The sequence below is a fragment of the Zootoca vivipara genome, chromosome 3 (genome assembly GCF_965207765.1).
Source record: "Zootoca vivipara chromosome 3, rZooViv2.hap1.1, whole genome shotgun sequence".
Classification (NCBI taxonomy): domain Eukaryota; kingdom Metazoa; phylum Chordata; class Lepidosauria; order Squamata; family Lacertidae; genus Zootoca; species Zootoca vivipara.
The window spans coordinates 91,057,177-91,080,742 of NC_142586.1; the positions used below are offsets into that span (position 1 = coordinate 91,057,177).

General features: G+C 44.8%; 1 protein-coding gene across 1 annotated transcript in view; it reads left to right on the forward strand.

The window, feature by feature from the left end:
* Positions 1 to 23,566, forward strand: part of RAB3GAP2 (RAB3 GTPase activating non-catalytic protein subunit 2) — a 55,717-nt gene that overhangs the window by 15,324 nt on the left and 16,827 nt on the right. Inside the window, exons 9-22 of the mRNA XM_060272992.2 lie at positions 341 to 439; positions 1,490 to 1,638; positions 3,457 to 3,536; positions 3,653 to 3,742; positions 5,387 to 5,526; positions 6,196 to 6,412; positions 7,042 to 7,185; positions 8,542 to 8,624; positions 14,139 to 14,203; positions 17,491 to 17,581; positions 19,445 to 19,572; positions 21,216 to 21,429; positions 22,225 to 22,322; positions 22,795 to 22,900. Of these exons, the coding sequence (XP_060128975.1) occupies positions 341 to 439; positions 1,490 to 1,638; positions 3,457 to 3,536; positions 3,653 to 3,742; positions 5,387 to 5,526; positions 6,196 to 6,412; positions 7,042 to 7,185; positions 8,542 to 8,624; positions 14,139 to 14,203; positions 17,491 to 17,581; positions 19,445 to 19,572; positions 21,216 to 21,429; positions 22,225 to 22,322; positions 22,795 to 22,900 (1,704 nt within the window). The remainder of the gene's footprint in view (positions 1 to 340; positions 440 to 1,489; positions 1,639 to 3,456; positions 3,537 to 3,652; positions 3,743 to 5,386; positions 5,527 to 6,195; positions 6,413 to 7,041; positions 7,186 to 8,541; positions 8,625 to 14,138; positions 14,204 to 17,490; positions 17,582 to 19,444; positions 19,573 to 21,215; positions 21,430 to 22,224; positions 22,323 to 22,794; positions 22,901 to 23,566) is intronic.

Genomic DNA, 23,566 nt, shown 5'->3' on the forward strand with positions numbered 1-23,566 from the left:
CTGGCTATAAGCAATAACTTACAACACAATCCCATGCATATCTAACCCGAAATAAGCATGACTTACACTCATGTAAGTGCATATAAAATTGCAGTCTTGATTCTGTCTTTCAATTAAACTTAGACTTGGCAATATGATGCACGATACAATTTCTCCATTAAATTTTGCTTTACATTAAGTAAGGGAACAATTAAATGTGACTGAACCTTTTAAACTGTCAGTTCAGTTCAGCAGCACATACATTTATCATTACTGTGTGCTGGTCAGTGTACCATAACTTTATTCTAGCCAATAGTTATCTGCTCTCTCTCTTTCTCCCTGTCTGATAAAAAATGGACAGCTGCAGCTTCAGGCAATGAGAACGTTCAGCCACCACCTTTAGCCTATAAGAAATGGGGTCTGCAGGATGTGGATACTATAGTTGATCATGTTAGTGTTGGTAAGTATTACATTGGCTCACTCTATTAAATGAATAGAACTGTCGCTGAATGGATGCAGCAGCTTATACAGTCAATCATAAAAAGCATGTATATAGCAACAGTGTAGAGGATTTAAAAACACTTCATGTAAGCTGCCTTGGTAATCCTTACCGTTTTTCTAGTTCTCTTTGGTTTCTTAGTTAATACACTATGTGAAAACCAGTGCCACATAATACACATTCCGCATTTGTAAGAACTCAGATCTTCTGGTGTGGCAGCAGCTACACTGTGGAACTCCCTGCCGATTGACTCCAGGCAGCTGCCTTCACTGTACCCTTTTCCATCACCTACTGAAAACATTCTTGTTCAGACAAGCCTACCTGGATGCTTAGAAAACTGATGCAAGTTTGAATTTATTAAAAACTCCTTAGAGGTTCTTTTTTTTGACACTATCAAGCAGTGCATAAATTATACGAAATAAATGGGTCTATATTATTTCCACTTCTCTTTGGTTTCTTAGTTCATACACTACACAAATAGGACAGTATCATTTCTGGTTGTCTTCAGTTTCTTAGTTAGTTTACTATATCAATAGCTCAAGTTTTTGGATCCCAGCGTCAGCAGAAGGACGCAGCTGCTACTTTCTTCCTGGCCCCAACCCCATCTTGAGAGGCAGCCACTGTCTACACTTGTCACTCAAGGGTCTTAAAGGGTAAGGTAACTGACAAGTCTTCACACTCAACCATGAAGGGTTATTCCTGCAGTCCCAGAGCTCATGAAATATTCATGAATATTGAAAATATTCAAGATCGTTAGATTTCTTTTTGTGCGCCGTATTAAGTTTATTGCCAATAAAACCTTTGCCTCAGTATGCCTCAGGCCTGCATATTTTTAATAGAGCCTAAGTAGTGTCTGTTGTTAAATCTTCTTGGAGCTTTCAGGAAACGACAGGCTTGTTTTTCTAAACTTATGATAATATTTGGGCCCGAGTTCATGTAGGGCTTTTAGAAATTTGGAGACATGCATTTCTAAAATTTGTTTCCTTTTTTTTAAAAAAAAATCCAAAATAGGTATCATGACTCTTTCGCCTTTTGACCAGATGAAGACTGCCTCCAATATTGGTGGATTTAATGCAGCCATAAAGAATAACCCTCCTGCTATGTCTCAGTACATCACTGTAGGGTCAAATCCTTTCACGGGTTTCTTTTATGCGCTTGAGGTAAGTGTATTATGAATTAGTCATTGTGAAATGCAGTGGGCTGCCTGGGAGATGGGACATTCCTGTTCCCTGCTGTGCATATTTTCATTGTCTGCTTTTGCTGATATTATTGGGGGGTGGGGGTGGGGGGAAGACTCATGTGGGGAGCAAAACTGGAGATCAGTATGCTCTAAAACTTGAGCTGAAATGCCTCGTCTCTGCACCTAATGAGAGGTTGAAGGGGAAGAGCCCTGAAATCCCTACCAGAACCATGTCAGTCTTCAGCCTGTGTGCTTCAAATGGAGTTAGGGCCACCATCTGCGTGAGGGAGATGATGTGACCAGCCGGACCAGTGCTCCAGTTGCATTCCTTGCTTCCTCCAACCACCAAACTGTGGTTTAGAACAAAACAATGGTCAATTTCAAAGCAAGCCCACTTCAAGCCATACTGGCTTGTTAATAAGCAGAGCTGGGTGTTGCAAAGATCCTGCCAGCTATGTGGGAACAAAAATGGGAAGGGTATGAGCCAGATGTTCCTTCCTCACTGTGTGTATAATCAAACCATGGTTTAGTGTTACAGTTTGTAGCTACCATCTGCAGTGATGCTGTGAGTGAGTGGTTCTGCTTTCCAAGAAAATGGCCAGAAAATGGCCTCAGTGCCTAGAAGCACCTTTTGCCAGCAGTGACAGGTACAACTACTTTTGGCTGTTCTGGACTGGGAGAGCTTGGTCACAATAAACACAGGTCCCACTTTCTGAAGATCCAGGGAAATCATTCATTAGGCAAGCGTTTGCATAGCGAGACCGTGGGAGCATAGCGAGAATCTATGGGAGCACTTCTAATGCGGGGTTTGCCTGCTCTCTTTCCTGCCTCTCTCTATATTTTTCCTCCCTGAAATTGCTGCAGCCAATCAGCAAAAGAGAGACAAAAGTAAAAAACTGATTTGTCCGACCTCCCTGATTGTTCTGGCTCCTCCCATCCCGTTCTTCATGAGCTCTGCCTGGGCATTGTTGCCACTGACCAGCACAAAAAAATCCCACAAGGAAGTAAGGAAGACGGATACTTGGATAAGTGACTTTGCAGAGTATACTGAGGTTTGGGAATAATTCTTTGAGTATGGATAAGTGAATTTTTGGATCGTGAGCGTGCATATAGAGGGACCTGTATGTTGTTCAGACATTGGTGATGTCAAGGTTTGATTCCTGCAGTGCACTCTTATATGGAGATTCCCTTCTATTTTATCTGGAAGCTGCAGTTAGTGCAGAATGCTGCAGCATGGCTGCTGGCAGGAGCGACATGACTCTGTCCTCTGCTCAGAAATGTGCAATGGTTCCTGATTTCCTGCAGGGCCAAGTTCAAGGTGCTGCTGTTGGCATACTGTATGCTGATGTACTTAGCAGCTTGGGACCAGTTTGCTTGCAGGATCACCTTGCCCCATGTATGTCCACTTGACTGCTTTGATCTGTGCAACCAGCACTGTTGACAGGTGCCACTAAATACTTGATCCACAGTTGTAAGAAATCAGTCTTTTCATCTGGAAGCCCTTTCACTTTGGAACTCCCTGCCTGTTGACGCCAGGCAGGCACCTTTGCTGGGCTGCTTAAAACATTTTTTTTAGACAGGCCCATGGAGAATTTACATCTGCTTTAATCTGTTTTTGGCTTATTTTTCATATTTAATCCCCCCCACCAATAATAATTTATAGCAGACATTTCAAGGTGATACGTGTACATTAAGATCACTTTTCTGTCTGTAGATATGATGTCCTGAAAAGCAAAGTTTCTAAGGAGTAATGGACTCCTTTGCTAGTTTATAAAAATATGTCTTATCTTTCCTCTAGGGTAGTTCACAGCCTCTGTTGTCTCATGTTGCTTTAGCAGTTGCGAGTAAGCTGACATCTGCATTATTTAATGCTGCCAGGTAATGAAAGTCAAAACAATACTACAATGAACAATAGTTTGAACATTGTGTCTTTGGCATGTGTTTTCTCTAAATTGAAATAATGTTTTTATTGATTCCCCCCCCCCTGTTTCAAGTGGTTGGCTTGGGTGGAAGCATAAGCAGGAAGAAGAGCCTGCGCAGAAGCAGAAACCCAAGGTTGAGCCTGCAACTCCTTTAGCTGTAAGGCAAGTGTTTATAGAACTGAGTTGTTTTTTAAAGAGAAAATGCATAACTGTTGTCCATATTGCTTATGTATGTGCTAAATACATGTAAGGCCCAAACTTCCAATTCCAGTACACTTTAATACACCCTTCTCCAAACTAGTGCTTTCCAAGTGTTTTGAAATTCATTTCCCATCATCCGCAGCTGGCATGGCCAGTTCAAAATGTATTGAGTGTACCAGGTTGGGAAGGCTACCTTAGTGTATAAATAAAGCTGCCTCTCCTCTTCTCCTGCCCCAACTGTCTAACATGTTGTGCATCCCTCCCACCTTGCCATAGGCTGACTGTTGCCTAGTTCATACTTGGTACTGGCCTCTATGAGAGTGTTCAGGACTTCTGGCAGGCTCATGCCCCGGTTGAAGTCACACAGGCATGCAGGGGTGGTTCAGAAACCATGCCAAAGCATAGTAGAACATTATGTGCATGAGTGGTGAGGACTTCCTCACTCTGCTCCTTTCAGGTGGTTCACTTCGCTCCTTGTGATCCTGGTAAGAGCAAACATTTTGTCTGAACCTGCAAACCTTGCGCTTGCCACTCAGTTTTGATCCTGGTTTGCCCAGCAAGTGTGCGCCGCAGTTTGCTGGACTGGGCAATCCTATACTTAAACAACTTTGTTAATTTTTTAAATAAGCTATTAAGACTGTGGTGATTTTGCTACAATAAACTAACATGGCTTGCCCCTCTGGATGCCAGTAAGACTGTATTCCTGACGTTGCTGTACCTTGAGAGGATCTTCCAAAAACCAAAGTATTTATTGTATTTTGTTGAATTGATTTGGTTTACTATTAAAGGTAATCTAATATTAAGAAATTAAGGCATGGCATGGGGATAACTGCATTCACATGTCATGAAGCCATAAACCATGGCTTTCTCTGAATGAGCAGTGTAATAGTACAGTGCTGCTGAATCACTCCTGTTTCCTTTGCCCTTTATTGAGCTGGGAGCCGCAAACAATCACTTAATCATGGCATACACTTTTAGTTTGTTTCTCTTCCTGGCTTACTAGTGATCTGTTTAGGAGAAACAGACCATGAGTTCTGATTTTCTTGTCACAGTAAACCAAGGTTTGTTCTCAGCTCAAGGAAGGTGGTGTGAAATGGGAGCGATTCAGGTGCATTCACCAGCATGCTCATTGTTCATAGTTAGCCATGACTTACCATGATGTGTGGGACGCGGGTGGTGCTGTGGGTTAAACCACTGAGCCTAGGGCTTGCCGATCAGAAGGTCACCAGTTCGAATCCCCGCGACGGGGTGAGCTCCCGTTGCTCGGTCCCAGCTCCTGCCAACCTAGCAGTTCAAAAGCACGTCAAAGTGCAAGTAGATAAATAGGTACCGCTACAGTGGGAAGGTAAATGGCGTTTCCATGTGCTGCTCTGGTTCGCTAGAAGCGGCTTTGTCATGCTGGCCACATGACCTGGAAGCTGTATGCCGGCTCCCTTGGCCAATAACGCGAGATGAGCATGCAACTCCAGGTCGGTCATGACTGGACCTAATGGTCAGGGGTCCCTTTACCTTTACCATGATGTGTGACTGTGATTTACTAACTTTGAATATGCTGTTGTATCAAGGGTGCCATATTTTGTGATTGTTTTACATACTTGGTTTTAGGTTTGGAATTCCAGATTCTCGTCGCCATGGAGAAAGGATATGTCTCTCTCCTTGTAACTCTTTGGCAGCAGTAACTGATGATTTTGGAAGGGTTCTTCTTTTGGATGTCACAAGAGGGCTTGCTGTTCGTATGTGGAAAGGTACAGCATATTGACATATCTTTTGGGATGATAGAGTAGCTTTTGCATTGCTTCTCTGTGTATCTCTTAAAAGTCTTGTGTGTGAACTGCTTGACATACATCTTCCTATCAGAGCTTCCCTGAAGATACTCACACGCATTATTACATATAGATGTGTGAATGCCTGTCTTAACATATGTGCACAATAGCAACTACGATTGACTGGAAATAGGGAAAGCAGCAGCACTAGGGATAGGAGCAGAAAGAGGGACAGGTGGCAGCTGTCATAAAAGGGTGTCAATGATATAGGGATAACAGGAGGAAGAAGTGTTAGAGCAGATCAAGCAGCACATGCACCAAAGTTGTTGGCAAGGCTGGTATTTTTTATCATACATTCATACCTCGGTTTAAGTACACTTTGGTTTGAGTACTTTCAGTTTAAGTACTCTGCGGATCCGTCTGGAACAGATTAATCCACTTTCCATTACTTTCAATGAGCAAGTTCCTTTCAGGTTAAGTACGCTTCAGGTTAAGTATAGACTTGCGGAACCGATTGTGTACTTAAACCGAGGTACTACTGTACAAAGTTTAGCTTAGCAGATCCAACTGAGCGCAGTGTTGCAGTTTCAAGTGTCAACAGGGAGAACCTGTATGTGCAACCTAGCTGATAATGACTTCTTTCGCTGGCAGGCTACCGTGACGCACAGATTGGATGGATTCAGATTGTGGAAGACCTCCACGAAAGAGAAGCTGAAAAGGTGGATTTCTCTCCTTTTGGCACGCCTCAGGGGCCAAGCAGAGTTGCTCAGTTCCTTGTGATTTATGCTCCCAGGAGAGGCATTTTGGAAGTGTGGAGCACGCAACAAGGTCCACGGGTTGGAGCCTTCAATGTAGGAAAACACTGCAGGTGAGAAATGAAAGCACTTATGATAATGGGTGACATTCAATGTCTGTCATGAAATGAAATTTCCTTCTGTTCATGCAACAGGACTTCCCCTCTCCCCCACCCCAAGCACTTCCGAAACTGTTCCAGAGCATTGAGAAACTTTCCAGAGCAGATTTGAGGAGGGGGGACACTGCTGGGCAGGGAAGAGGAAGGAGAAGTCCCATTGCACAAGTGGAAGTCTACACACCTGTAACCCATATCCCAAATGTTTTTCATCATCTGCTTTTCCCCAAAGCCTTCCACAAACAGGAAGCAGGATTGAGCATGCTCATATGGCTCAAGAAAGTGCCTTAGTTCTTTCTCTTAATTGATTGTATTTGCCTTGAATACATATGTGTGAATGCTGCTGAAGAATGATCATCATGTTGTTTTCTTGGACTCCATAGAAATGGTTGTTAATGGGAAACAGAATATTGGTCTATCCACCTCTATCTGCCACAAAATTTGAGTTCACACTGTGGTGTGTGCTTGTGTATGTGTGTGTTTTCCAACTTATTGTACTTAAACCTTCCAGATACTACTTCTCCCCTGTGCAAAAAGTGTATGTTGATGGTTCTGCTTTTTTCTGTATTTGTCAAACGGCTGTTTAGGTTGCTGTATCCTGGTTATAAAATAATGGGCCTGAACAATGTAACAAGTCAGGGTTGGCAGCCTCAGACTTACCAGATCTGTCTTGTTGATCCAATGTCAGGAACAGTAAAAACTGTTCATGTCCCTTTTCATTTAGCTCTGAGGTAAGTCTTGATGAGCTTCACGCTGATTGTGTTCACATGTTGCAGCAAGCCATAGTCCACGGCTTACCATGAATGCACAGATTGTTCCTACTTTTCTCCTTCCTTCTAGCAAGTGGGAGCAGTAAAGCACATTCCTAGGTGAAGTGCTATGAATGAACCAGGGGTTATGGTTTGCTTTCCTCAAGCAAACACTGATTAGTCAGCCAAGAACAAACCTTGGCTTTGTGGTTTTTTTTGGGGGGGGGGAATGTTTCCCAGTTCAGATGCAACCCTCAACAAAGGAATTGTGGTTTGTTGCTCCCACTTGTGTGAGATGTGAAATAGGAGTGATCTGTGCATTCATGGTAAATCACTAACACTGTTGTGCTATTGGATAATCCAGCATGCTCTGCTTCTGTTTCAGAGAAATAGTAGGCATCTTTCTAGGCGACTGTGGCTCAGTTTGCATATCACCGTGGCTTAGCATGAATGCAAAAAGTGTGCAGGCTCCTGGAGAGGAGAATGCAGCCACTTTGCTCCTTCTCTGGTCCCACTGCCGCACTGCTATGAGCTAAGCTATGCTTTAGCTAAGCATGTTGTCCAAACCCAGGCTCAAGGGCTGTCTCCTTCAGACAAATGGTAAGCTTTGAACCCAGAACCCATGGGTCTGCACTAAGCTAATATTTGGCTTAGCCTCATGTATGAACCAGACCTCCGTGTTTGTGTATGCTACCAACACGTAGTTATTTTTCACTTGTTTTGGGGAACCCAGACAACTTTTCTTGAAACAGTGCTGCTCTTGCAGGGATATTGCATTTTTGCATTGCTCTAATGGTGATATTTCATTGTGGAAAAATTCAGTTATGCCACTGCCAGCTAGTGCAGCCACTGCTGCTCTCAATAGTTTTTGGAATGCAGCTGTCAGGTAGTGTATCTGACATCACCCGTGGAAAGCGACACAGTTTTCGCCCCCAGTGGTGGTATGTGTGCTTGGTAAATATTTAATACATGACTTTGTAATGATGGAGGCTGAACACTCCCCTGTTGGAAGTGTTCATGTAGTTCTTCGAATGTTTATCCTCAGTGAACATTAGCGTGTTGATCCTGAGAGGCATCAAACCTCCAATTCATGCTAAGGACAGACATGAGAGGAAGCAGTACGACTTCCACCCCTTGTGAACTCGCAGAGGCATCTGCCTTGCTACTGTTGAGAAACAGAACCATTTATCCCCTCCCCTCCCAATTGCTTTAATAGCATGGACCTTTACTTCTTCATTAGTTGTTTGGAGGCTGTGTGCTACCATCTCTTACATTAATTGATATATACTGTTGATATTCAAACAATTTCATGTGTTTACCCTTACAAATACCTTCTAGCGATAAGAAGAGTGAGCGAGCAAAGGATATGCATCTAGTGAAGAAGTTGACTGCCTTGCTGAAAGCTAAAACATTAAATCTGGGTAGGTTCTTTTTTTTTAATGGGGTCATTTGTTTAGTCGTTTAGTCGTGTCCGACTCTTCGTGACCCCATGGACCAGAGCACGCCAGGCACTCCTGTCTTCCACTGCCTCCCACAGTTTGGCCAGACTCATGTTGGCAGCTTCGAGAACACTGTACAACCAGTACGTTTCTGAGCACAATTCAAAGTGCTGACCTTTAAAGCCCTAAACGGCCTCGGTCCAGTATACCTGAAGGAGCGTCTCCACCCCCATCGTTCTGCCTGGACACTGAGGTCCAGTGCCGAGGGCCTTCTGGCGGTTCCCTCGTTGCGCGAAGCCAAGTTATAGGGAACCAGGCAGAGGGCCTTCTCGGTAGTGGCACCCACCCTGTGGAACACCCTCCCATCAGATGTCAAAGAGAAAAACAACTACCAGACTTTCAGAAGACATCTGAAGGCAGCCCTGTTTAGGGAAGCATTTAATATTTAATAGATTATTTCAATATTCTGTTGGAAGCTGCACAGAGTGGCTGGGGAAACCCAGCCAGATGGGTGGGGTATAAATCATCATCATCATCATCATCATCATGATCTTGTCCTCTGTTGTCCCCTTCTCCTTGTGCCCTCAATCTTTCCCAACATCAGGGTCTTTTCCAGGGAGTCTTCTCATGAGGTGGCCAAGGTATTGGAGCCTCAGATTCAGGATCTGTCCTTCCAGTTGAGCACTCAGGGCTCATAGTATGACGTAATATGACAAGAGGCAGTACTGTATGCCTCTGAATACCAGTCGCCGGAAGCTGCTGGAGGGAAGAAGGTCCTTTTGCTTGGGCTGTGCTTGAGGGTTTACCAAGGTATCTGGTTGGCCACCGTGAGAACAGGATGCTGGACTAGATGGGCCACTAGCCTGATCCAGCAGACTCTCCTTAACATTCTTAGGTACCTTTTCAGGCTCACCTACATCACAGAGGGATAGGCTTTCCGTTACGTTTAAGCGATTAGTTGGAAGTAGGTACAAAATTTGTTAGTATCACCAATATTCTGCACTACAACACTTGTATAATATCTGATTGAAACATTGTGCCATCCATGTAGAAGCTGCCAAAGTGCAAACTCTCTGTGCAGTTGGTCTGAACAAGATGAAATGCAAACATTTTTTAGTAGTCTTCCAATCCCTTTGGATTTTTTTTTCTGTGAACGGTCTTTTGAAATTGATGGCCATTGGCAATATTGCATAACTGCTGTTGAGGTAATAAACAGGGTGGATTTGATTTAAATCAAACTGATTTAAATCACGATTTAAATCACTAGTCAGTAAGGCTTGATTTGAATCATAGTTGATTTAAATCATAAAGACTAATTCTTGCTGGTATAACTTTAATATGCAAGTAGATGAAGATTTTTAGAATAACAACTTTTCATATTAGTTTTTTTATCCCCAGTTTAATAGGTTAATCATTCATATTTCGACAACTTTACTGTTGTACTTAGGAAGGAGAAAAATAATCATTACCTTAATAACAATTTAAATAGATTTATTCAACTGAAACAATAACATTTCAGCAAATGTTATTTGCTTAAACAAACATCCATGTTTGTTAACTAATTTGGCTAAACAAAAACAAAATATATATATTTTAAGAAACTTAGACTGTCAGCCCAGCCTACACATGAAAAACTTAAATACTGTCCACTCCAAACAATCAGAAAAATATTGTTTCTATTCTATTCACTGAACTTCTTGAAACTTAGCCCTGAAGGGGTTGCTTCTGTATTCATAGGTTTGTAGAACAATAGGATTAAGGTCTTTTTCTCAACTCTGTTCATGTTATAACATTTTTGCTGTGAAGAAGAGGCATGTGATCTCTGTTGAGTCAAATTCAGTTTTGAGAACTGCAAAAGTAAACCAAGCACCTGTGATAATATCTTGTAGGCAGAGAAACTGCCCAATAATCTTACAAAAACCTCTGGAAGAGCATGACATTGTGAATGGATTAATGGAATTTATTTACCCCCAAAATTAAACATATACAACCTTATACTACAAAATTAAAAAACTAATATTTATTTCATGATGGAATAACCTTTGGATGGTAATATGTTTTCCTCAAAAAGCATTTTATTAAAAAAATCCAATTTAAATCAAAAATATCGATTTAAATAAAAAAAAATCCGTTTTAAATCAAAAAAATCCGATTTTTTTGATTTTTTTTAAAAAATCATTGATTTTTATCCACCCTGGTAATAAATGTGGTTTATGAAGATGTAGTTTGGAAAGGTGTGACACCCATTCTTAATTTGATTGTGACTTATTACTACTTCAGATGATCTAACCTCTGTGCAGAGCTTCTGTGGTCTAAAGAAATGAGCACCTGAATTGTCATGGAGAAATACTTGGCTTATTTGCTTGGATAACTTGGATAATAAATTTGGGGAGCCTGTGATCACTTGTAGAATAGTTGAATTGTCTTAAGAGATGCCTCTCTCTTCTCTCACGATTTGGGGGCATTTCATAAAGAACTCTAATTGTTAAATTACCTTCCCTAAAATTGTATACAGTGAATTTTGATTCCTTAAGAGAGATCATAAATCATGCAAGAAAAAGGAGTCTATCAATTCTTCATGCTGCCAGTAGCCAGTAGCCATGCAATTTTGGACTCATGGGGGTAATATTATGTTAAATTACACTTAGTTTAATGCCGTGTTACATTAAATATATAATGATTAAATGTGATTCAGTCATAGGGCAGGTTAAAATATTATATAACTTCCTAGCACAACAGCATTGCACTTCACATTCTGCAGAAGTGGCTTGACTTAAGCTGCATCTTGCGTAAAGCAATGCATTATTTTGGAGTGGGACTATGTTGTATTTAATTTACCCCTTGCATATATGGTCTTTTCAGAAGTTCTCGATATAAAGTGTCTTAAAGGCTTAACTAGAGACCTGGCATTTCTAGTGGAAGTGCCTTTCACTTTGTACACTATCAACTTCGTTTCAGTGCTTTTCCATGTTATTTTTAACCAACTGAATTTGAGCTGTCAGGTTAAACCCCAAGTAGAGGTCACACCATGAGCATAATACATGCTGACATCCCCTAAAAAAACAAAAAACAAAACAAAACAGCAAACAGTTCAGGCTGCCAACTTGTGCAGAATGTATAGATCTGGCAAGGAGCAGAGAGAAATACATCTCTTCCACTCCACCCTCGAAAGCCGCAGGGACTGTTCACATCCCAGGATGCAGGCTTGACACCCCTTTCCTTTGACTTTGCTTCACATCTCTAGCTTTCCTTTCAACTTAGGCCTCTCTGCTATTCATTTATGACCTGAGAGATGCTGCTTTTTGTTGTAAGTAAACAAGTTGTGCAACAGCAGAGACAAATTGAATTCCCAATGGCAGGTTTAAAAATCTTGGTGCTTGGTGCAAATGATGCCACAGTTGGCTCTGCAGATGTACTGCTCCTGGAAAAGTGAACAGTCTGTTGACTTAATTTTGCCATTAGCTTCAGCAATTGAAAAATGGGGTGGGGTGGGGGTTGTGCATGTGTCTTTTTTAAAAAGCCATATGATTCTCCTTAACTTGCAAATATTAGTACAGACTGCCACTGTAGTGGGTCAGAAAGGGGTCATTGGATGTGTTTGGGGGAGGATAACCATGTAACATCATGCTTCATCATGTGAAAGGCTGGACTGGATGAATCCCAAGCCGGAATTAAGATTGCCAGAAGAAATATCAACAACCTCAGATATGCTGATGACACAACCTTGATGGCAGAAAGTGAGGAGGAATTAAAGAACCTTTTAATGAGGGTGAAAGTTGTTGTTGTTGTTGTTTAGTCGTTTAGTCGTGTCTGACTCTTCGTGACCCCATGGACCATAGGACGCCAGGCACTCCTGTCTTCCACTGCCTCCTGCAGTTTGGTCAGACTCATGTTCGTAGCTTCGAGGGTGAAAGAGGAGAGCGCAAAATATGGTCTGAAGCTCAACATCAAAAAAACTAAGATCATGGCCACTGGTCCCATCACCTCCTGGCAAATAGAAGGGGAAGAAATGGAGGCAGTGAGAGATTTTACTTTCTTGGGCTCCTTGATCACTGCAGATGGTGACAGCAGTCACGAAATTAAAAGACGCCTGCTTCTTGGGAGAAAAGCAATGACAAACCAAACAGCATCTTAAAAAGCAGAGACATCACCTTGCCAACAAAGGTCCGATAGTTAAAACTATGGTTTTCCCATTAGTGATGTACGAAAGTGAGAGCTGGACCATAAAGAAGGCTGATCGCCGAAGAATTGATGCTTTTGAATTATGGTGCTGGAGGAGACTCTTGAGAGTCCCATGGACTGCAAGAAGATCAAAGCTATCCATTCTGAAGGAAATCAGCCCTGAGTGCTCACTCGAAGGACAGATCGTGAAGCTGAGGCTCCAATACTTTGGCCACCTCATGAGAAGAGAAGACTCCCTGGAAAAGACCCTGATGTTGGGAAAGATTGAGGGCACAAGGAGAAGGGGACGACAGAGGGTGAGATGGTTGGACAGTGTTCTTGAAGCTACGAACATGAGTTTGACCAAACTGCGGGAGGCAGTGGAATACGGGAGTGCCTGGCGTGCTCTGGTCCATGGGGTCACGAAGAGTCGGACACGACTAAACCATAGCTGCCAAGTTATCCCTTTTTTACAGGGATTTTCCCTTATGCTGAATAGGCTTCCTCGCGAGAAAAGTGAAAACTTGGCAGCTATGGACTAAACAACTAAACAACAACCACAACCATGTAACAGAGATAAGCAGGAAGGGTGGAAAACTTGTCGTAGCCTTACCTAGAAAAAAATTCGGGGTAAGAAATTTGGGTTGGATTACATGGAGGCAAATGCGTTTCCCACGTCTCAGCATTCTGCTAAAGGCACTATTGCCTAGCTGTGATTTGTGTAGTTCTTTCTGCTGTTTGAAACATCCTAGTATCGCACCCAGCAACTGTTAATGGAGCTCTGCCCAAAGAGTCTCCCATTTGCTCCACTTTGCAGTGCTAGACTTTGAGCTACTGTACTTGTGACAATAGCTGGAAGACCCCAGGGCTGCAAGCCCCAGCAAGAGTAACTGTGAAGGCAGGAAAACAAACATCCCACAACTAGTCTGGATTCCCTGGAAATTTGCTCTGAGTCCTGTCAGCTGACAACCAGCTTATTATGCCCATGATAAAGCTTGCACAGTTCTAGGACGGAGGACAACACTTTGAAACAAGAGGGTGGCATGATAAGCAGTTTTAATTTTAGACTGTCTTGCGTTGCCTACTGTCCAAAGATGTTAAAGTCTCCCTGATGTGCTGTGTCACTGCAACAGAGCCAGATCGTTCTGGTTGCAAGTGGCTGGCTGTAGTGCACTGCCCTTAAGTGGTGTGACGCAGGCACTCTGCACCTTCTCATTTGCTGCTCTCTTGACTGCAGGAGCCCCCAATAGCTAAAGTGGGCACCCTTTAGTTTTCTTGAACCTCTTTTGTAATGTGCTTTTCTTTTTTATTCTTATTATTTTTCTTTCTTTCCAGATGTGGTTGAGGCTGAAGTGAAGGGATTAATTCTTGATATTAAATATCCCGCTACTAAAAAACAGGTAATTAGCCAGGAAGGGCTTCATTTTTGCATTCATTATTGCCTTTTGATCCAAATTAGGCAAACAGTTTGTTATTGTTTACAGGTAGGTAGCCATGTTGGTCTGACGTAGTCGAAACAAATTTTTTTTAAAAAAAAAATTCCTTCCAGTAGCACCTTAGAGACCAACTAAGTTTGTCATACCATGACAAACTTAGTTGGTCTCTAAGGTGCTACCGTGTTTCTCATATTATAAGTCATGTCTTATATTAATTTTTTCTTCAAAAAAACACGACATGGCTTATTTTTGAGGGATGTCTTATTTTTTAATAAAGTGCACGCGGGCGCTGTTTGCCGGGCTTGTCAAGCCCAGCAAACAGCGCCCGCCGATCTTCGGTGACAGGCGGGGGTGGGCGGAGAGCGGAGAACGATCTCCGCTTCCCCCCCACCCCCGCCTGTCACACTCCACAGGTCGGCGGGCGCTGTTTGCCGGGCTTGTCAAGCCCAGCTAGGAGCGCCCGCCGATCTTCGGTGACAGGCGGGGATGGGGGGAGAGCGGAGTACGATCTCCGCTTCTCCCCCACCCCCGCCTGTCACACAGCACAGGTCGGCGGGCGCTGTTTGCCGGGCTTGTCAAGCCCAGCTAGGAGCGCCCGCCGATCTTCGGTGACAGGCGGGGATGGGGGGAGAGCGGAGAACGATCTCCGCTTCTCCCCCACCCCCGCCTGTCACACAGCACAGGGCCGAAGATCGGCGGGCGCTGTTTGCCGGGCTTGTCAAGCCCAGCAAACAGCGCCCGCCGATCTTTGGTGACAGGCGGGGGTGGGGGGAGAGCGGAGCACGATCTCCGCTTCCCCCCCCACCCCCGCCTGTCACACAGCACAGGTCGGCGGGCGCTGTTTGCCGGGCTTGTCAAGCCCAGCTAGGAGCGCCCGCCGATCTTTGGTGACAGGCGGGGGTGGGGGGAGAGCGGAGAACGATCTCCGCTTCCCCCCCCACCCCCGCCTGTCACACAGCACAGGTCGGCGGGCGCTGTTTGCCGGGCTTGTCAAGCCCAGCTAGGAGCGCCCGCCGATCTTCGGTGACAGGCGGGGATGGGGGGAGAGCGGAGAACGATCTCCGCTTCTCCCCCACCCCCGCCTGTCACACAGCACAGGTCGGCGGGCGCTGTTTGCCGGGCTTGTCAAGCCCAGCTAGGAGCGCCCGCCGATCTTCGGTGACAGGCGGGGATGGGGGGAGAGCGGAGAACGATCTCCGCTTCTCCCCCACCCCCGCCTGTCACACAGCACAGGGCCGAAGATCGGCAGGCGCTGTTTGCCGGGCTTGTCAAGCCCAGCAAACAGCGCCCGCCGATCTTTGGTGACAGGCGGGGTGGGGGGAGAGCGGAGCACGATCTCCGCTTCCCCCCCACCCCCGCCTGTCACACAGGACAGGTCCGAAGATCGGCGGGCGCTGTTTGCCGGGCTTGTCAAGCCCAGCAAGGAGCGCCCGCCGATCTTTGGTGACAGGCGGGGGTGGGGGGAGAGCGGAGAACGATCTCCGCTCCCCCCCCCACCCCCGCCTGTCACACAGGACAGGTCCGAAGATCGGCGGGCGCTGTTTGCCGGGCTTGTCAAGCCCAGCAAACAGCGCCCGCCGATCTTTGGTGACAGGCGGGGGTGGGGGGAGAGCGGAGAACGATCTCCGCTTCCCCCCCACCCCCGCCTGTCACACAGGACAGGTCCGAAGATCGGCGGGTGCTGTTTGCCGGGCTTGTCAAGCCCAGCAAGGAGCGCCCGCCGATCTTTGGTGACAGGCGGGGGTGGGGGGAGAGCGGAGCACGATCTCCGCTCCCCCCCCACCCCCGCCTGTCACACAGGACAGGTCCGAAGATCGGCGGGCGCTGTTTGCCGGGCTTGTCAAGCCCGGCAAACAGCGCCCGCCGATCTTTGGTGACAGGCGGGGGTGGGGGGAGAGCGGAGAACGATCTCCGCTTCCCCCCCACCCCCGCCTGTCACACAGGACAGGTCCGAAGATCGGCGGGCGCTGTTTGCCGGGCTTGTCAAGCCCAGCAAGGAGCGCCCGCCGATCTTTGGTGACAGGCGGGGGTGGGGGGAGAGCGGAGAACGATCTCCGCTTCCCCCCCACCCCCGCCTGTCACACAGGACAGGTCCGAAGATCGGCGGGCGCTGTTTGCCGGGCTTGTCAAGCCCAGCAAACAGCGCCCGCCGATCTTTGGTGACAGGCGGGGGTGGGGGGAGAGCGGAGAACGATCTCCGCTCCCCCCCAAACCCCCGCCTGTCACACAGGACAGGTCCGAAGATCGGCGGGCGCTGTTTGCCGGGCTTGTCAAGCCCAGCAAGGAGTGCCCGCCGATCTTCGGTGACAGGCGGGGATGGGGGGAGAGCGGAGAACGATCTCCGCTTCCCCCCACCCCTGTCTGTCACACAGCACAGGTCCGAAGATCGGTGGGCGCTGTTTCCCGGGCTTGTCAAGCCCAGCAAGGAGCGCCCGCCGATCTTCGGCTCTGTCCCCCTATGCGCGATGGCTCGGGGAAGCAGGCAGGGAGCTCCTGCTGGGTCCCGCGCCTTCGCCTCTCGCTCGGTCGGGGCTACACGACATGGCTTATTTTCGGGGTATGTCTTATTTTTCACCAACCCTTAGAAATCCTGTCATGGCTTATTTTTTGGGGATGCCTTAAAATATGAGAAACACGGTACTGGAAGGAATTTTTGTTGTTGTTGTTGTTTTATGCATATCTAACAACTCTTGTTTTTGTGTGCAGACATTTTAATTCTTTAAATGGGGGGGGGGGAACTGTAAGAGTGAAGGATTGCTCCATTTTCCACCAACATGCAGAATTTAAAGCCCCCTGCTTGGTGGTGGCTTTCTCTCTCTCTCTCTCTCTCTCTCTCTCTCTCTCTCTCTCTCTCTCTCTCTCTCTCTCTCTCTCCTTCTTGGGCCAATCAGTGAATTCATATTGTGGTGTAGTGTTGGTTGTGCTTGCTGGTTCCTGGTAACTGCCTATGTTTCTCTGAGACATCCATCCTGACACTTTGAACAATGTTGCTTTAGGTAACTTACAAATTGGATTTATTTACAGAACTGGTTTTGGAGATCACACACAGGACTAATTTCGTAGGCATTTTCCTCCCTTGACAGCCCTTGTCCCTCCGCACATGCACTGTAGGCTCAGCTAAGCATTCCAGCCTAAGAGAGATTATTTGGAACTTTGCTGATGGCTACTTATAGGAAACATCTGCATTGCTTTTGTTTAACAGCATGAAATGATGGAGAAAAATTGACTCGTGTGGTCTATTTTACTGACAGGCACTGGAAAGCATTCTTGCAAACGAGCGATTGCCACTGTCTTCTTTGACAAGCATAGCACAAACGTTAATGGATACCTTAAAAAGTCAGGGTAAGTGAAAATGTGTTGTGTAACCATGTCAAAACATAAGTAGAGGCATGCTGGATTGAACCAAAGGCCCATAGAGACAGAATACTTTGACTATTGGAACTTTCACAGTCTTCATTTGTTCTGTTTATTTATTTCATGAAATTCATATACTTCTGGACTGTAAGAAAAAACCTCAAAGCAGTTGGGCGAAATCTCTTTTTGGCTGTGATCAAAATGGTGCCTGAATTTCCTATAAAAGCAGCAAGTGGGACCCTGAGGGAGGTCTATTTCTTTGATTCTTTTTTTCCCCACGGCTGATCAATTACAGGATTGGTGCATGCTTGGAGAGAACTAGCCCCTAACTTGCAGAATCTAGTCCCTGCCATTCCCACAGTCACTTTTTGTTGAACTTCATTCCTGATGCAGTTGTTGGAGAAAGAGAATTTGGCTGTTCCCTGAGCTCAGTTCCGCCACTACTGCTTTGGTGACGAAGGGATCATGGCCCTTTTTTTGTCCCCCCTAAGTTGAACCCAGGGATTGCTTTCTTTCCCAGAGGGGTGAGGGCGCATGCTTCTGCTTTAAGAGATTCCAGGAAGTTTGAAGGAAGCACACATATACTGCTGGCAAACGCATCCGGGGACACGGCAAACCCCTGGTGCCTCCGTGCGTCTCCCAGTAGGCGCGTCTCTGGATTGGCATGCCCCTTCACTCCAGAGTGCGTCTCTGCAACACTTTTCTTATGGAAAGTGCACACAAGTTTTCTGGCATCTTAACAGCAAGAAGAAGGAAACATTCGTAGATCTAAACTACTTTTTATTCACAATATGTACAGAGAATCCATAATCACGTCTGTGTTCTCCAGCTCAGGCAGAACAAGACTGTTGCATACAACAAAAGTGAAAGTAAAGTAACAATAACACGTTCAGACGGAAGAGATAAGACAGTTTTCAGTTCCCACACTCTTCTCAGACATCTCATGTGATTTATACCAATCACACTACCAAGCACCTGGGGTAGGGTAGGATTCGTCTCATCCCCCTGATTTCTTTCTGCAAGGATAGGGAATCTCAGCCTCAACAGAGATCCTGCCTTACATTTGGCATTCTCAGAGCCTGCATGCGGACAGTTAACTTATAAACTGATTATTTGGTGGGTGATCCCTTAGTTGCAAGGTGAGTAGCTGAACAGGGAAAACTTTAGGGTAGCTTTTTAATATGAGGCAAATTAATTATTACACAGTGTAAATCTGAACTTACGAGAAGCAGACTTGCTATTGCAGCATTTTTCTGTTCCTTTGACATAAGCAGATTTTTTTCCTACACCCCAACTACATGCAGTCTGATCTGTGTAAAATCAAATTGCTCGTCTCTTGTTTGAATCAGTTGCATATTGAGACAACCCGATTCTTTTTGTTAATGAAGTCTTGAGCTGCTTCAGTAGGCAGAGGTCACAGTGTAGATAATTACACCCTCCATAAGTAAAAAAAAACACCTGGGTGACTTCAAAACTAAATAGTGTGTGCCCTATATGTAAGCTACGTGTGACAAATGTCAAAATGTGTGTGATGAAATGTTAGCCAGTGTAGGGAATTCATTTTCTGCCTGCCTGCTGTGAAAAGATGTTCTTTGTGTGTTGAGACTTTTGATTTTCATGTTGTTTAAGATTCTGCTTTCAAAGAGAAGCTGACACTTCCTTTGCCTGTAGGCAAAACTTACCCAGACTTTAACCTGATAAAGCAGAACTCTCATGGAAGCAGCTGCGCTCTGGAAATATTGCTTAACGGAGTTTAATGAAGCTGCAGAGCGATTTTACAGCTCCATTGCACATTCATTAAGACTAATGTGTGTGTGTGTGTGTGTCTCTCCCCCCCCCCCCCCCCGGCAGAGATGGAGTGTATCGATGAAGGGCTGCTACAGTTCTGTGCAAACAAACTGAAACTAATGCACCTTCATGAGTCAGTCAGCAAGCTAAATTCTCTGACTGTGCCGTGTGAGATTGTGCCGTCTAATAACGTGAGTAGTGTGAACATTTTCTTTGTGTGTGTGTGAAAGACTGAAATTTAAGAATCCTTGGAGTGCACATTCTGTGTGTTATGATCGAAAGAAAAATATACGGACAAAAACATTGCTTTCTAATAAAGTACTAATCCTTCTTAAAATGTTTTAAAGGCCATTGCTGTCAGCAGCTCACCATAACTTTGTAGGCACGTTCAGCCCATGGCATCTCCTTTTAGGGCTTGGAAAGCCTACTTCCTGATACCCTGGAATGCCGCTGCCAGTCAGTGTAGGGGATACTGAGCTAGATGGACCCAGTGATCTGACTTGGTACAAGGCAGCTTTCTCTGACCCTACATGCTTTTTTCTACACAGAGATTAAAATGGTGCATGAAGGAATTTAATTTTTTTACCATCCTATATGATGCTGTAACTTAAACACAGTTTAACTGCTGCCTTTCTTGGTACTTAGCTGTTTGATCAAAGTCCTTGTGCCTAGACCTTTAAAAGAGCTTGGAGTATACGCAGGAAATGAGCATTACAAGAGAAAAATGTATTTTAAAGGTGGCTTCTCAATAATCTTCACTTTTTAAGTAATTGTCACTTGCATGTTAAAAATCAGGGCTACTCCCAACTGTTTGTGCAATATAGGTCATCATTTTTAGAAGCATTAATAAAACAGTATCTGCTCTGAGAGAATGGCAATGTGAGAACTCTGTATCCTGCATCTCCTACAACTGCTATTAATGTTTCCAGAATGGATGTGATCTTCACGGTTGCATTTTTTGGGGTAAAATTATTATTATTATTTCATTTTATAATGTATACAACATAGACAGAACAATGATAACAACAGACAAAAATTCAAAGTGCTGTTTTTGACCTATAAAGCCTTAAACGGCTCAGGACCGCAATACCTCAAGGACTGCCTATTCCCATATGAACCCTGGACCCTGAGATCATCTTCTGAGGCCCTTCTTCATGTGCCGCCTCCTCAAGAGGTCTGGAGGGTGGTAACACGAGAACGGGCCTTCTCTACAGTGGCTCCCCATCTGTGGAATGCTCTCCCCAGGGAAGTTCACCTGGTGCCTTCATTATACACCTTTAGGCGCCAGGCAAAAACATTCCTTTTAAACCAGGCCTTTGTGCTTTTTTTGGGGGGGGGACACTATTGGGTTGTTGTTTTTATTTTTGTGGTTTTATATCTTGACTTTATTCTGTGAACTGCCCGAGACCCCCAGCTATAGGGCGATATATCAATTTAATTAATAATAGAATTAAAATATGTAAAACAAAACCATAAAATAGGCATGTAGAATGAGTAGTTGCACATGAGTTAAAATAACAAAGTCCAAGTAAAGACTATCATCTTTATCTGATCATCAACTATAGTTCCAAATTTGCCAGGCATGGATATGATGGTTCTGCTGTATATGTCATAAAGGAACGCCAAATCATATAAAAAGTGTCTGGCATTTCTAGTCCTTGTCAAAATATCCAATTTTGTGTGGTTTCTCTCCATTATAGCTATATTTCAGTGATTGATACCAATCATCCAGTGTAAGATTTTGGGCTGTTTTCCATTGAGTTGCAATTATTATTCGTGCTGCCAGGATTACATAGAAGACTCACTGTTGCATATTTGACTTGCTGTTTTTAAGGACTTGGCTAAATTACTCCGATTAGATGAACAAGAGTTTACTAGGCTGCAGATGTTGCTGGAGAACTACAAGCAGCAGAACACTCAACCTTCGGTTCATTTTGCGGAGGACAAAGATGGCGTGTTGCCCGTGAAAACCTTCTTGGAATATATGGATTATGAAAAGGATGTGATTAATGTGAAGAAGCTGGACGAGAGAGAATATGTGGCTTTAGGTATAAACATTTTGCAGTAAACGCCCCCTGTGGTGTCTCCAATATATACGTTAAGCTCCTCTGTTTCTGAGGGTTTCCCGCATTTGTGTCTGGCTAGAGCTGTCTCATCTACTGAAATAATGAATTGGGGAAAGAGCTGCAGGAGAAAAACATTGGGGTTGAATGGAGGGCCCTGGGTCAAGGTAGCCCTGCGATAGCAGGCTGAAAGACCTGCACAAGTGCATAGTGGGCCCATAGCTGTCAAGTCTCCTGTTTTTCGTGGGATGCCCCGGATTTAAATCCGTTTCCCACTGGTCTCCCGAATTGAAAAATATCCCGTAAATCCCCCGGATTTGCAGCTCCTGCCGGCGCTGGTAGCCATGTCCCGGCTGGCTGCTCGCTCACTTGGCTTCGGAAATCGTCTCTGCACATGCCCAAACATGCGCAGAAGCGATTTCTGGTGCCCAGACATGCGGACACGGGCAGCCCGGCACTGAAAGTTGCTACTGCGCATGTCTGGACATGCACAGAAGCGACTTCCAGTGCCATGCCACCACTGATCCCTTATTTTCCCTTATTTTCCTATCCGGAAGTTGGCGCCTATGAGTGGGCCCCATGCAGAAAGGAGAAGAGGAAAGCTGTGTGCAAGTTCCCACTAGTCTTATTTACTGCTGATGTGAATTCGCCCAATCTGCATGCATTACTCTCTGAAAGGTTGCTTTGTTTGCAAGCAGAAAGTATCCATTCAGTGGGCCAAGCTTCATTTTTAATTGATTGGGGAAACCATGTGTGGTGTGTTTTTGTCTGTGTGTGCAGGAAGCTTTTTTTTCTGGAAGTGTTTACATGGAGAAAGTTCCACAGAAGAAATGTGCCAGACACTAGAGACTGCAGGATTTAGCCCCCAACTGTTATTGGTGAGTCCTATGATTAGCTATCCCATTTTGTTCTTCATAGGCATTGTAAGGCCTCCACTCTAGCTGCTCTCTGCTTCTGAGAGAAAAGTTGTATTCAAACAGAGATGGAAACCAGGAGTTGGAAAACAGAGTTGGATCTCAGGAACCAACATGCAAAAGTAGGTCATGATATCTGAAGAGGTCTCCGGATGCATAGCGAAGAAACAACTTTCCAAACCGCTTACTGCAACCTCAAGGCAGCATGCAGATTAAAACAATAAAACAGTAAAATAGTGAAATCACAATGCAGTAAATAAACTGCGGCCGGTTAACCCAGTGGACACCAATAATTAAGTCTGAAATGACTTAATGGTAATTTAAAATCCTCTTTAGAACGAAGAGTTTTAGCCCACCAGTGGCTTTTTGTAATTACCTGAATCTATTCTTATTTAAGAGAAATATCCTAAATCTTCTCCTCTCTCACCTTCCCCAGTCCCTGCTTCTCAGTGTGTGGCTTTCTAAGGAAAAGGATATTCTTCATAGAACGCAATCAGTTTGCTGCCTTCATGCTGCACTCTCCCTCCTGAGCAAAATGACAGGTGAGATGAATTCGTAGAATGGAAATGGGCAAATGCTCACTTCTTGAAAAAAAACGGGCCCTTTACCTGACTCTGCAAGCAATAATTAGAACCGTGAATAAAGCCAAACCTAATGTTGCATGTGAATGTATTTCAGAATAAATGAACCGATGAATAATTGAGAAGTTTGTTTAAGGGCCATCTGCGGCTGCACCAATGTTCTCGTTATGGTGCCTAGGAGACCTGAACTTTTGCACGCTCAGGTGCAACAGACCTTTCAATATATCTCCTCGTCCGGTTGTGCTGACTGGAAATTTCCTGTTCTCATTCTGGTGTTTGTACTCAGATGTGGGCACAGAAATTTGAGGTTCTATCTCTCTTGCACATTAAGGGTCACTTCTATATTGTCAGCACTTTATGTACTTCACATAGTGTTTTTAAGTTTGTTCAGGGTCTTCCCAGCTTCTTTGCTTTGCATCATCCCAGTGAAGCCCCATTTTACAGAGGGGAAAACTGACAGTGATACAAGCCTAGAGCTGGACGACTGAATCATTAGATGAGATGTGACTTGGTCCCAAGTGTCTCATATCCAGGCCAAACCTTGTTTCACTGGACCACAGTGATGGCTTTCGTTGACTTTCTTGCTGGCTTTTTCTGGGGCCTTCTTGGGCAGATAATTCCTCTGGA